General features: G+C 35.1%; 1 protein-coding gene across 4 annotated transcripts; it reads left to right on the top strand.

Annotated features, from left to right (window-relative positions):
* Positions 1-3,485: 3,485 nt before the first annotated feature.
* Positions 3,486-12,676, top strand: LOC138329195 (uncharacterized). 4 transcript variants are annotated; one of them, XM_069276005.1, is made up of 6 exons: positions 3,486-3,568; positions 4,243-4,446; positions 5,453-5,577; positions 7,721-7,796; positions 8,588-8,741; positions 10,318-12,676. In XM_069276005.1, the coding sequence occupies exons 2-6, from the start codon at positions 4,285-4,287 to the stop codon at positions 10,626-10,628; spliced, it is 828 nt and encodes a 275-aa protein (XP_069132106.1). In that variant the 5' UTR covers positions 3,486-3,568; positions 4,243-4,284; the 3' UTR covers positions 10,629-12,676. The 4 variants fall into 4 exon arrangements, with proteins under 4 accessions (XP_069132106.1, XP_069132104.1, XP_069132105.1 ...); XM_069276003.1 differs by having other exon boundaries at positions 3,489-3,630; XM_069276004.1 differs by lacking the exon at positions 3,486-3,568 and adding an exon at positions 3,672-3,890.
* Positions 12,677-12,717: the final 41 nt, after the last annotated feature.

Genomic DNA, 12,717 nt, shown 5'->3' with positions numbered 1-12,717 from the left:
AACACTGCCATTTGAAAATATGGTTATATGAACATTTCATAAACTAACAGTTATACAAAAGCTGGTTTGGTCTGATTAGTTTAACGTCCTATTAACTGTCAAGGATGTGCCTGGTTAAGTGGTGCCAGACAAAAATCACCAACCAGTGGTCAGTACCTGGCATCTTCCCACATAGGATTCAAACTGGACCCAGAGGTGGAGGGCTTGTGGTAGTAAGTCGGAATAATTTTAACCTGTCATATTACCACATGCTATCCACCTCTGGCTCCAGAGTTCCATGTGGCCCCATGGGGTACCGGCAATTACCAGGTACTCAGACCACACATCGGTGGTTTTTCTCTGCATGGGCACTCTTAATTTCCACTACCTTTAAACGCTGACACCTCTATAAATGATAGGACGTTAAGCTAAACACCCCAAACCAGTGTAATTTGAGAAGAGGTGAGAGAACTTTTCGAGATCGAGGGCCGTTTTCGTTTATTCGGAACAACCGGTTCGACCAATGGTTAAAGTCATTATTTCAAGTATAAATCCAGACGGACCTGCAGTTTTTGATACAGGCCTATGAGGGCTTTGTCAAGGCTCGCCTGAAAACAATATAAAATCACCAAGTCCTTCTTTGATTAATAAACGAACAACTAGGTCCAACCAGTCAAACCGTATAATCGAAAACGGGCCTGGTTGTTAATATTATGATAAATATTCACAAACCAAACCAGTGTAATTTGAGCAGAAGACAGACAGTGTGTCAAGGCTCGCCTGAAAACAATATAAAATCACCAAGTCCGTCTTTGATTAATAAACGAACAACTAGTTCCAACCAGTCAAACCGTATAATCGAAAACGGCCCTGGTTGTTAATATTATGATAAATATTCACAAACCAAACCAGTGTAATTTGCGCAGAAGACAGACAGTGTGATTTGAGCAGAAGACAGACAGTGTGATTTGAGCAGAAGACAGACAGTATGATTTGAGCAGAAGACAGAACAGTTTTTAAAAACAGCGCATGGCATATTAACATAATTTTGAAAGTTTGCAATTAACAAGAAGAGGACGGTCACTTATTGATTAATACCACACATGTGTCCTATATTATAGCCAGGTATAACATTAACAGTACTTTCAGTACTTTTATTAAATATCTACTCGGAACACACCGTACATGTGCATGTTGTTTCGCTTAATATCTCAAATGCCGATGTGTTCCGAACGGAGTACGGTTAAAACGGTCACACTGCAATAACGGCCCCAGTTAAAACGGCCCCAGTCGGAACGGCCTCACTTTTATATAGGCAGATATAAGACAAAGCTTATGACGGAACACATTGAGATTAATTAAAAGTAAATTGAAATGAATGAACATGTTTGTTGTCTATCTTATTAAAGATGGTTGGTTAGGTTAATAATGTATACCTACATTTACAAGTAAATGAGGTTGCAAATGATGACTGATTTTTTTTTTTTTACGTTCACGATCTCTAGCAGCGTTTGATAGATCTAATATTCAAGTAAGAAATCAATTTGAAATGTCTTCAAAATACTTTTAGTATTGATTTCTCATCGATTCATGTATGGTTGAGACGAAGATATTGTTGAAAAGGGAAGTGCTAGCATTTAACTCGGAAATTACTTGTACTTGTTTAGGTAGGAGTTTTTGATATTTTGACAAACGGAAAATATTGAGAATGCAGTTAAAGTAATAAATATGTTCAAATCTTTAATTGTTGCAAAATTTTTCAATATGTTCAGTGTGTTGATTATATACATTTGTCTTCTAAATGTTCACTGTAAAATATGTGGTAAGTTTTGCTTGTAACATTATCTTACAAAACGAATTACATGTAGCTCACATATCAGTATCTAAGAAATTACAAGAAATAGATTATCTTTCTCATTAATTAAATAGAAAACGTCCAAATAATAGTATGTGAAACATTTTGTTAAACTATTAGAAATCAAATGCACAAGTGTCAAAAATTTAGTGAATTTGAGCAATTGTATTGTTCTTAGTTATGAAAGACGTTAAAATAAGTTTTAATTATGTGAATTATGATAACATGCACTGAAATTTCGAAGAGAACGGCTTGAGTTTTACATGAGACCAACAGAATGTATGAGGCAGAATTGAATTGTATCCTTTATATATAGACATGTATTGTTTTACTTATATTCATGATTTGATTTGTTCTTTCCCGTACAGCGCCTTTACAATTACACCGTATACACTATATAATTACCATATAATTAGGTATACACTGACCACGGCTAATTCCTCTTGTGGTGACAACTGTCAATCATAACTTGTTATGGGTTCAGATTCTCTATTTGCTTTGGGTTTACAGTGACGATATACGCCACACTCACACAACTTTGATAAAAACATACATTCTTGATAAAATTGAAATGTATTGTAGTAGAGAAAGAGAGCACAAAACTTGGTCTTAATCTTAATTACAGTAATGTTCTTTTCTAGGGCTAATGAAATATAGTTACAAAGATTATTTTATTCTTTCATATTTTGTGCATTAAGTAATTGAACCAACTTAAACACGTTGGAATATCGGACAAAAAATGGTTTTCTAATATGAAATCTTCATACACTTTGCACTTTTAAGGAAATAAAATTCACCCTCACTATCGTTATTGCAAAATTCAATATTCTCTGATTTCTTCTCCTTTCTATATATATTTACACCTTATGCAGATAACCGAGATGTATGCAATAATAAGATGTTTGTATGAAGTTAATTCGAAAGTATTTCCAGCAAAAGCCATCTGTATTAAAGTTTTTGTTTTCTTACCGAGGCTATGGAAAAATAAAATTAAATCTTTCGAATGAAATATGATTGTGTCTATGACCCACAGTCCGTTCTTAGTCTCCGTGATAAACATGTATATTTCATTGACTATATTAAAAGACTATATAAATGTACATCGCTAGAACCGTGACCAATTTCACGGCTATTTGCGTCCAATTTGATCATTCGTTGATCTAATAATGAAATATCAGAAACAAAAGTATCCATAATTTAACATTTATTCTGCCAAAGAAATGTTTTACAGAGGTGTATAATTTACAATGTAGTTTTGTTAAAATAAACAGTTTCCAATTTGAAAAAAAATACGTTGTACAAAAGAAAGAACAAAACACAGCAAGAAAACCTATCTGAGATATTAAACAATTTCACTGTAACAAGCATTGTAGAATATCTAGGCATAAATTCTACATGTATAATGAAATGATTAGTTACAAATTAGTGCCGTCAAGGATTTATATGTCTCATATAAGTCCTTGGTGCCGTATTTCGTATTTTTCTATCATTATAATGTACAAGACAATATATAAATTCTTATAAATAAAATAAACAAAATCAACGCTGAATATAAGTTGAAATAAACATATGTTCCTTTTTTAAACATTTTTTTTGTAACGGGGCCGTTTTGACTGGGGCCGTTATTGCAGTGGGGCCGTTCTGACCTGGGGCCGTTTTTACAGTGGGGCCGTTTTAACTGGGATTCGTTCCGAACTACTTTCGGTTTGATTGGAAATTTGAAGTAAGCCTATGGTACGTTCGTACTCACTCAGATAGAATCTACATTTATATAATTACTTATTACGGTATTTACGGTAAGTCAGTTTTTTAAAAGTCTCAAATTGTGAGTTCATCAATGACACTGTTTTTTTTCAGAACGACGAGGATAATACAGTTAATACAGAGATACAAGTTTCCCGCGTTTCTGTCACAGGAGTTTGAAGTTCTGTCTGATCAATCCTTCAATATGAGCAGGTTTAGCGGACTATTTATCATAGTATATATATTCTACATGTAGCATAAACATATATAAACCGAGATGAAGTTCAACACGATGAAATAGGTCGATTACCAGGTAGATATTTTCTTAAGTATAAGAAAGCTTTTTCCTAAAAAAAAAAGGTTGTTTAATTTGTAATTTTTGTTCATACACTTAGGCCAAATAAAATTTTAAAAATTTAAAATCTATAGAGTTTGTACAAAAATTCAAGATCTTGTGCAAAACCGGCAAAAATTAAGGTTTTTTTTTTGTTTGCTTGAGGACAAAACTGATAAAAACTTTTTGAGTAGGCACTGATTTTATAGATATAGGGTCGATCGGGTTACCGGAAACACAATTTTTTTTTGAGTGACCTTAATTAGAAGTTTTTTTCTTATACAAAGAGTGTATAATTAAGGTATTTAATTGGTAATTTTTGTTCATTAAGGGACATTAAGGTGGTTTAACAGTACACCAGCCAGTATATAGCATGCCAACAAACGAACATTTTACCCTATCGGTTCGTGTTGGGGACACCACACTGCCAGAATACAACAAAGATGGAGTCCATTATGTGGAGAGCAACTTGTTCACACCATTTAGTTATAAGCAGGAATATACTGAGGTCATTCAAGGGGAACATGAAAAACAGGTATGACAAATTATTGATTTGTTCGCATTTATTAATTTGGGTTTATGTTTTACATTCTATTAACAGCCAAGGACAGTACTGGGTTTCAAGATACCAAAACAGCGTGGGTAAATTTCAATTTACCATTGAGTACCTAGTCCCACCTTCCAGTTAAAGTGACGTCACAAAAATCAGGTCAATTAAAAGTAAATCTTACTTTACACATGACCTTTGGTCTCTCAAAACTGACGTAAAAAGGATGTGTTGGATAGCTGGAGTACTAAAGAAAAAAAACCCAATCGACAGTCAGGGCCTGGCAAGTGGTCCATGTGGGATTCAAACTTGAAACCCAAAGGTAGAGGCTAACAATTGATGATGTTTGTGTCAAAACATGTAACCACTCTGAGCCCGGTATAAATTAACCCAATTTCTGTAGAAGATATGCAAGCTGTGAAAAAAGGAAAAGTAGATAAAAATTCTTTGAACTTGGTTTTAGTGACTGAGTATGAGTAACAGACCATGATAATTTTACATTACCAAATCATAAAATACTTAATTATATAAAATAATTATCATGATATGTTTGAAATTAAATCTAGTATATTGCAATCTTATTGAAATACATATCATTACAACCACTCTGTTCCTTAGAGGATCTGACAACATCACGTAAGGGGTCATGTTCAGATGACCTTCAACTGTACTTCTGATCAAATAAATTTTCTTGTTCTGATTTGAATTGTGCTAAACCTGATAAAGAAATCTAAATTAGAATAAAGTATCCACACAGTTAGTATGAAATGGTGGGTCACACATACACATCTATATAAAATGAGCTGTTCCTCTTGTTATAGTTATGAAATTAAGAGAACAGCAAAAAAACTTCAAATAGTTAATATGGGGCAAGTAAGAAATTCTAAATATGAAGACAACAACATGTTTTATATCTGTTATATCTCAAATCAGAGCTTTTTTGTACTCAGTATTTACGCAAAATTTATACCAATTTTTATTTTTTGGAATCCAGAAATGGCCTGTGACACCATTTACAATTGCTGTTCGTGGAAATCCTGCCACTCCACATTCATATTATCGGGTTTACGTTGATGGACAGGTGGTAAAAAAGATGAGTGTTCCACCGGGTAAAACCAGGTATGAACTGAAACCAACAGCCTCTAGACCCCTTAATGAAGTTATTCACCTGATTGTATTAGCATGTTCATCCTGACTCATAATATCATCTTGCTCTATCCTGAATGAAATAGCCTAATACCATAATGTAGCCAGTTGTTTTCGCAGGATCATTTTGCTTTTTTGCAGGACATTGTTATGATCATGAAAAAAGGATGGATTACATTTTTAGGTCATCTTACCCAAAGAGTCAGGATGACCTATTGTCATCATGGACTGTCTGTCGCTGTGCGCCGTGCGTAGACTTTTCATTCAAACGACTTCTTCGCAATAACCGAAAAGCCCATGGTTCTGATATTTGGCCTGTAGCATGCTGGGATGAAGGGCTACCAAGTTTGATCAAATGAATGACCTTGACCTTCATTCAAGGTCACAAGGGTAAAAAAGGCTAAAATCTTTAAACAACTTTTTCTCAAGAACCAGAAGGCCCAGGGTACTGATATTGGGCCTCTAACATGCTTGGATGAAGGCCTAGCAAGTTTGTTCAAATGAATGACCTTGACCTTCATTTAAGGTCACAGGGGTCAAATAGGTTAAAATCCCTTTAACAACTTCTTGTGAATATCTAAGAGGCCTAGAGACCTGATATTGGGCCCGTGACATGCTGGGATGAAAGACTACCAAGTTTGTTCAAATGAATGACCTTGATCTTCATTCAAGTTCACAGGGGTTATATAGGCTAAAACCTTTTAAACGACTTCTTCTCAAGAACGGAAAGACCCAGCATACCCATATTGGGCCTGCAGCATGCTGGGATGATTGACTACCAAATTTGTTCAAATAAATGACCTTGACCTTCATTCAAGGTCACAGGGGTCATATAGGCTTAAATCTTTAAACGACTTCTCAAGAACCAAAAAGCCAAGGATACCCATATTGGGTCTACAGCATGCTGGGATAAATGACCTTGACCTTCATTCAAGGTCACAGGGGTCAAATAGGCTTAAATCTTTAAACGACTTCTCAAGAACCAAAAAGCCCAGGATATCCATATTGGGTCTGCAGCATGCTGGGATAACGGACTACCAAGTTTGTTCAAATATATGACCTTGACCTTCATTCAAGGTCACAGAGGTCAAAAAAGCTAAAATCTTTTAACGACTCTTCTCAAGTCTGAAAGGCCCAGGATACTCATATTGAGCCTGCAGCATGCTTTGATGAAGGGCTACCAAGTTTGTTCAAATTAATGACCTTGACCGCCTTCCCTAAAGACCTGATATTGGGCCTTTGACATATGCTGGGATGAAGGGCTACCATATTTGTTTTAAAAAAAAAATTACCTCGATCTTCATTCACAGGGGTCAAATATGGCTAAAATCTTTAAACGACTATGTTGTATTGTGCCAATAGTCAGATGACCGTTAAAGCTCTTTGTAACCTTGTTACAGGTAAAGCCAAAAAATTCAAAACCAATGAAATTTAATTTTCTAGTTTTTAGTTCAGAATGGAAAAAGTTTGACTTGTGACTTGTGGTAATAACCGTCTATACATTCAGTATATGTGACTTTGTATACATCATACGTATGGTAGTGGATTCTGTGATCAAATTGGCACACAACTCTGTATAAAAGCTTACAGGATCAACCTGATCAATGTATCTTAAATCTCTAAATCTTCTCATTTTGTTTAGTAAGCAACCCAGTCTGTGACATTAGCTTTTTTCACTGCTAGTCCTTCGGACCAATAAACCCCAAAATTTTACTAGTCTGGCTATTTAAACACTAGTCCAAAATAAATATACAGCCATTTTGATTCAGCACTTCGGTCATCATCAGTTTACTATTTGTTACCCAAAGTAAAGTCTGAAGGCAAATTCTAACAAAAAGATGCATCCAGACTGAAGTAATCGTATACAGATTGCACTCAAAATATGTTGAAAATGCAATTGACCACTGCAGATATAGTGTTTTAAAATGATTTTAATTGGGAGGGAAGCTACTCGTCCAATCAGACTAGATCATTACAATGAGCACTAGTTCGGCTGCAAAATTACTAGTTGTGGGCATCGGACTAGAACTTAAAATCGCAGACTGGCAACCATTATTATTTTCTATATATATGTTTTCATATTTGTTTAGATTTATTTGTATGTATTGTTTTTCAGGCTTGTGTCAGGATTCCGAGATAGAAATAATTGTTTAGAATTCCTGTTTTCTCTGCCAAGATTCTGTCACGGAGAGGTTTGTATGCTACATATTAATTCTATCTGCTTTGTTGTATTAAAGAATTTGCCATATCTAAACTACACTGCATACATGTGTACCAGAGGAAAGGGGAAAGAGTAGCAGACTGGGACTCATACCTTGGACCATTAAACACTTGCTGGATGCTTAACATATTGAGCTACCTGTTCACTGATATGATTCACTAAATCCAGTCCCTCCACACTTGTCCTTTCATTCTCAAAGTCTTCATCCTCAAAGACATATGAGACCCTTATACCACAACCATGGGTACTTTGTTGGGCCCAAAGTCTGTGACAAGTGTAGAGAAAATGTAACAACCAGAATGGGGTTTAAACCCAGGCCCTAATTTCTGGAAACAAAAGTGCAGACTTAAGTCAAAACTTAAGTTTTTCTCCTTATGTAACTTATATGAAAATTTATGACTTAAGTCGCTTTTTTTCGAGAAGTCGGGGCCATGTCCTTATCCAAACACTAGCAAGATGATCTACAGATTTAGCTACTTGGTCGTTAATGATCAATCCAGCCCAGTCCCCCCACACATGTGTATTATAATTAACCTTCTAGTACTCATAGTTATATCATTTGGCCAATTTTCTTTGCTCTGATAAAAGAATAAAAGTGGATTGACCTTGAACTATGTTATAAGTAAGATGAAATTCTCCATTTTAACAGAAATTTTTGGCTACTCTAAATCCTTATCCACCTTGCTTTCGTGCGAGATTTACTTTCAGAAAATTTTCATTTATGCTTTGACTATTTAGTTTATGTTTGTTTTGCTGCTATAGAGTGATAAGCTGGCCACCGATCTGATGTCTCGGGTTGGACTCATTGAGGTAGAGTGCTACAATGCAGAAAAGAAGGCTTCTTTTGTAACAAGGAGAAAGAGGAATCTTGAATTTGATCAGGCCAACAAGAATGACTGTCTGGGTGTAACACAAGGTATATAGATTCTGATCATCAAATACTACAGTCTACTGTATTCATAATTCTTGCCTTATTTGCCACATTTTCAGCGAGTTTGTCCCATCCAATTGTTGAAAAGTTGCATTTTGAAATGTCCTTCAAATATGTGATAGAAGATGAGTGTAGCATTGTCAACACACAGCAGAAAAGTAATATCCGTAATCAGATAGCAGGCGTGTGATCCTGGCCTATAGGGCCTTTTCCGCAGTGAGATATAAAGTTTTACGATGAACATAAAAGTGATATAGTACTTCACTTCATTATGCTCACTCACTTGCTTTTGATCAATCGGAATGCAGCACTGACAGTGAACATATTATTTTGATTGTTACCTCATTAGTTTTTTTACAAAAAATGATGTTAAACGACTTCTTCTCAAGAACCGAAAGGCCCAGGATACTCATATTGGGCCTGCAGCATGCTGGGATGAAATGCTACCAAATTTGTTCAAATAAATGACCTTGACCTTCATTTAAGGTCACAGGGGTCAAATAGGCTAAAAATCCTTTAAACAAACTTCTTTTGAATAACTAAGAGGCCTAGAGACCTGATATTAGGCCTGTGACATGCTTGGAAGAAGGGCTATCAAGTTTGTTCAAATGAATTACCTTGATCTTCATTGAAGGGCACAGAGGTCAAATTGGTTAAAATATTTTAAACGACTTCTTGAGAATAACTAGGAGGTCTAGAGACCTGATATAGGGCCGGTGACATGCTTGGATGAAGGGCTACCAAGTTTGTTCAAATGAATGACCTTGATCTTCATTCAAGGTCTCAGGGGTCAAATAGGCTTAAATCTTAAAACAACTTCTTCTCAAGAACCAAAGAACCAAAAGGCCCCGGATACTCATATTGGGCCTGCAGCATGCTGGGATGAAGGGCTACCAAGTTTGATCAAATGAATGACCTTGACCTTCATTCAAGGTCATGGGGTCAAATAGTCTAAAATCTTTCAACGACTTCTTAAAAATAACAAGGAGGCCTAGAGACCTGATATTGGGCCTGTAACATGCTCGGATGAAGGGCTACCAAATTTGTTCAAATGAAAGACCTTGATCTTCATTCAAGGTCACAGAGGTCAAATAGGCTGAAATCTTTAAACAACTTCTTCTCAAGAACCGAAATGCCAGGGATACTCATATTGGGCCTGCAGCGTGCTGAGATGAAGGGCTATCAAGTTTGGTCAAATGAATGACCTTGACCTTCATTCAAGGTCACAGGGGTCAAATAGGTTAAAATCTTTGAATGACTTCTTGAGAATAACTAGGAGGACTAGAGACCTGATATTGGGCCTGTGACATGCTGGGATGAAGGGCTACCAAGTTTGTTCAAATGAATGACCTTGATCTTGATTCAAGGTCACAGAGGTCAAAGATGCTAAAATCTTTAAAGACTATGCTGTATTGTGCTAATAGTCAGATGACCGTTAAGGCCCATGGACCTCTTGTTATGTTCACGATTACATAGCAACCAGGAAAACCATGAAAATTTCTGCACAATAGAAATTTCCTGTTTACATCAGTAATACAATTACTTGTGTTTCATACTTCAGGACAATACCTCATGGCCACCACAAAGGTAGGCAAAGTCATCAAGAAGCGTTCTACAAACAAAATGACTGATCACTGGAGTCTTCATGGCTTGCGGAGTCGACAAAGTGTAAAATATGTGACTGCTCAAACTCTTGTTGACCACGGATTCTCCATCATTCCAATTCCGTTTCCAGCCAATTCTGGCACAGATTTAGACCAAAAAACAAATGTTAAACAGGAAACAACTGTCTTACAGATGAAACAGGAAATACCAAGTCCTTCTAAAACCTTGTCAGTAGCCTCAGACACAAGGGTCAAGTTTCTGATTTGAGTGTATGATTACAGTCTAATCTCAGATCAAAGAATACATACTGAATTAGTGCAGCTAATTCAAGGTCCAGTTTCATGAACAATCCTTGACTTTATGAAATTCTTTAACTTAAAATTCTCCATAGGAAAACATTACAGATTTTAAGGAAGGATCTTTTACCAAGATTTACTTCTGTAATGCTTTCCTATGGGAAATTTTAAGTTTAAGAATTCTTTAAAGTTTAAGATCGTTTGTAAAACTAGGCCCTGCATGGTCCTTCTTGTTATGGTCAAAGCTTCCCACATATTGAATTACTTTGAGGAAACTTGTGTAATTGTATCAGGTACATGTAAAGCTGGTGTACAGTGCACTGTGAGTAAAGCACTGTAAATACATGTACTCAAATGCCAAAGGTCAAATGAGAGTGAATTGATTAAAAGAAATGCATGTACAATATGTATTGTAAAACCCATCTATTTTTGTAAGGGACAAAATTTTGTGTATTTCATGAAAGATTAGAAATTACGAGAAGAAAAATGATTAGTTTAATAGAGCTGAATTAAAGCACTATGAAAAAATTGTTAAACATGAAAATGCAAAATTAATAAGTTTCTGCAAATATAAATTTGTTTTCATAAATACAATGTAATTACAATGTACTTGGATGTATGTACATGTAAATCAGAGTCGACCTCAGGGAAAGGAGAAAAAAACCCTCAGACCAATAAAAAAAATAAACAATTTCTGTTTCAAATGAGTAACTTATAATTAGTGAAAAAGATGTCACTAGTTTGTTTTTCTGTCACAAATGTATTGCAACACCTATTCGTCAATGTTTTTGTTGGAGTTATTGCCCTTCGCACATAGATTTTTTTTTACCATGCCCTATCGGTTTGTAGCAGGGTGTATTTCTTTATCATTTTTGAAAATGGACTACAATGAAACTAGACAAACTAAGTTGTTAGAGTGTTCCACATTCTGTCTATTTACTAGGGCCGTTTGTTTTATATGGCTTGACCTTGTCGTTTGTTTATGAATTAAAGATGTATCTGGTGATGGTGATTTTATATTGTTTTCAAACCAGCCTTGTCGAAGCCTTCACAAGCCTGTATCCAAAATAGACCTAGTCGTTCGTTTATGAATTAAAGGCGTATCTGGTGATGGTGATTTTATATTGTTTTCAGACCAGCCTTGTCGAAGCCTTCACAAGCCTGTTTCCAAAATTGCAGGTCCATCAGGATTTATACTTGAAATAATAGTTTAACAAACGGTGGATCCGGTTATTCCAAATAAACAAAAATAGCCAACATTTTGGTATCTGTAGTACACTATATTTATTTATTAAAATAAAAATCTAGTCATATTTTTGTTATTTTTGTACATTTGTATGTCTATTTCTGCATGTTTCACTCACTAATATGTGATATGGGAGGTGTTAATTAATTAGTGTGTAAGGTTGTGTGTTATTAAACTCTATTGTGTCCTTTAGTCTGTAATTTGATATCTCAATAACATTGTGCATTTAGTTTTACCAGATCAGACTTAAAACAGATATTGAACGATCTTTTGTTAAAGATGCTCCACCGCTGACAAATGGTATTTTTTCACTATCGAAAACAGGAGCAGACAATGTAGTATTTTTCTTCAGTTACAAAAGATACTTACTATACACCATTACCACCATTGAAAAGTTTGAGCTTCTGATTTTACTTCAAGTTAAAGATATGAAAAATAATTAATTGCATCCCGAAAAAATTTCAAGTCACTATATCCTATATGGACTGGAGAACAGATTGCGCATGCACCAAAGGTAAAATAAATTATTTCATATATTTTTTTTGTGTTAATTAGACATATATATTCATGATCAAACACCAATTATTGTTCAACTGATGGGTATCATTTATGCTTTGTCGGCGGTGGAGCATCTTTAAACATATATTAACATCTGCACAATTAACCAGCACAGAGTCAACCAAAAAGATGTTGTTTGATAAACTGTTTATGTGTACATTATTTTCATGTCATTAAATTTTTGTATGCTTGTTGAATAAAACCAAAGAAAATTATCTTGAATTGTCCTTGTTTTCAATAAATCAATACAACAAGA

This window comes from Argopecten irradians, chromosome 8 (genome assembly GCF_041381155.1).
Source record: "Argopecten irradians isolate NY chromosome 8, Ai_NY, whole genome shotgun sequence".
Lineage (NCBI taxonomy): Eukaryota > Metazoa > Mollusca > Bivalvia > Pectinida > Pectinidae > Argopecten > Argopecten irradians.
The sequence above is the reverse complement of the archived record's forward strand: the minus strand, read 5'-3'. Positions and strand labels throughout refer to the sequence as shown.

Excerpts from the sequence above, each read along its gene's own strand:
- LOC138329195 (XM_069276005.1), top strand. The coding sequence starts at position 4,285 with ATGCCAACAAACGAACATTTTACCCTATCGGTTCGTGTTGGGGACACC. Across the intron at positions 4,447-5,452 it reads AAGGGGAACATGAAAAACAG|AAATGGCCTGTGACACCATT; the intron begins GTATGACAAATT and ends TTTGGAATCCAG. Across the intron at positions 7,797-8,587 it reads CAAGATTCTGTCACGGAGAG|AGTGATAAGCTGGCCACCGA; the intron begins GTTTGTATGCTA and ends TTGCTGCTATAG.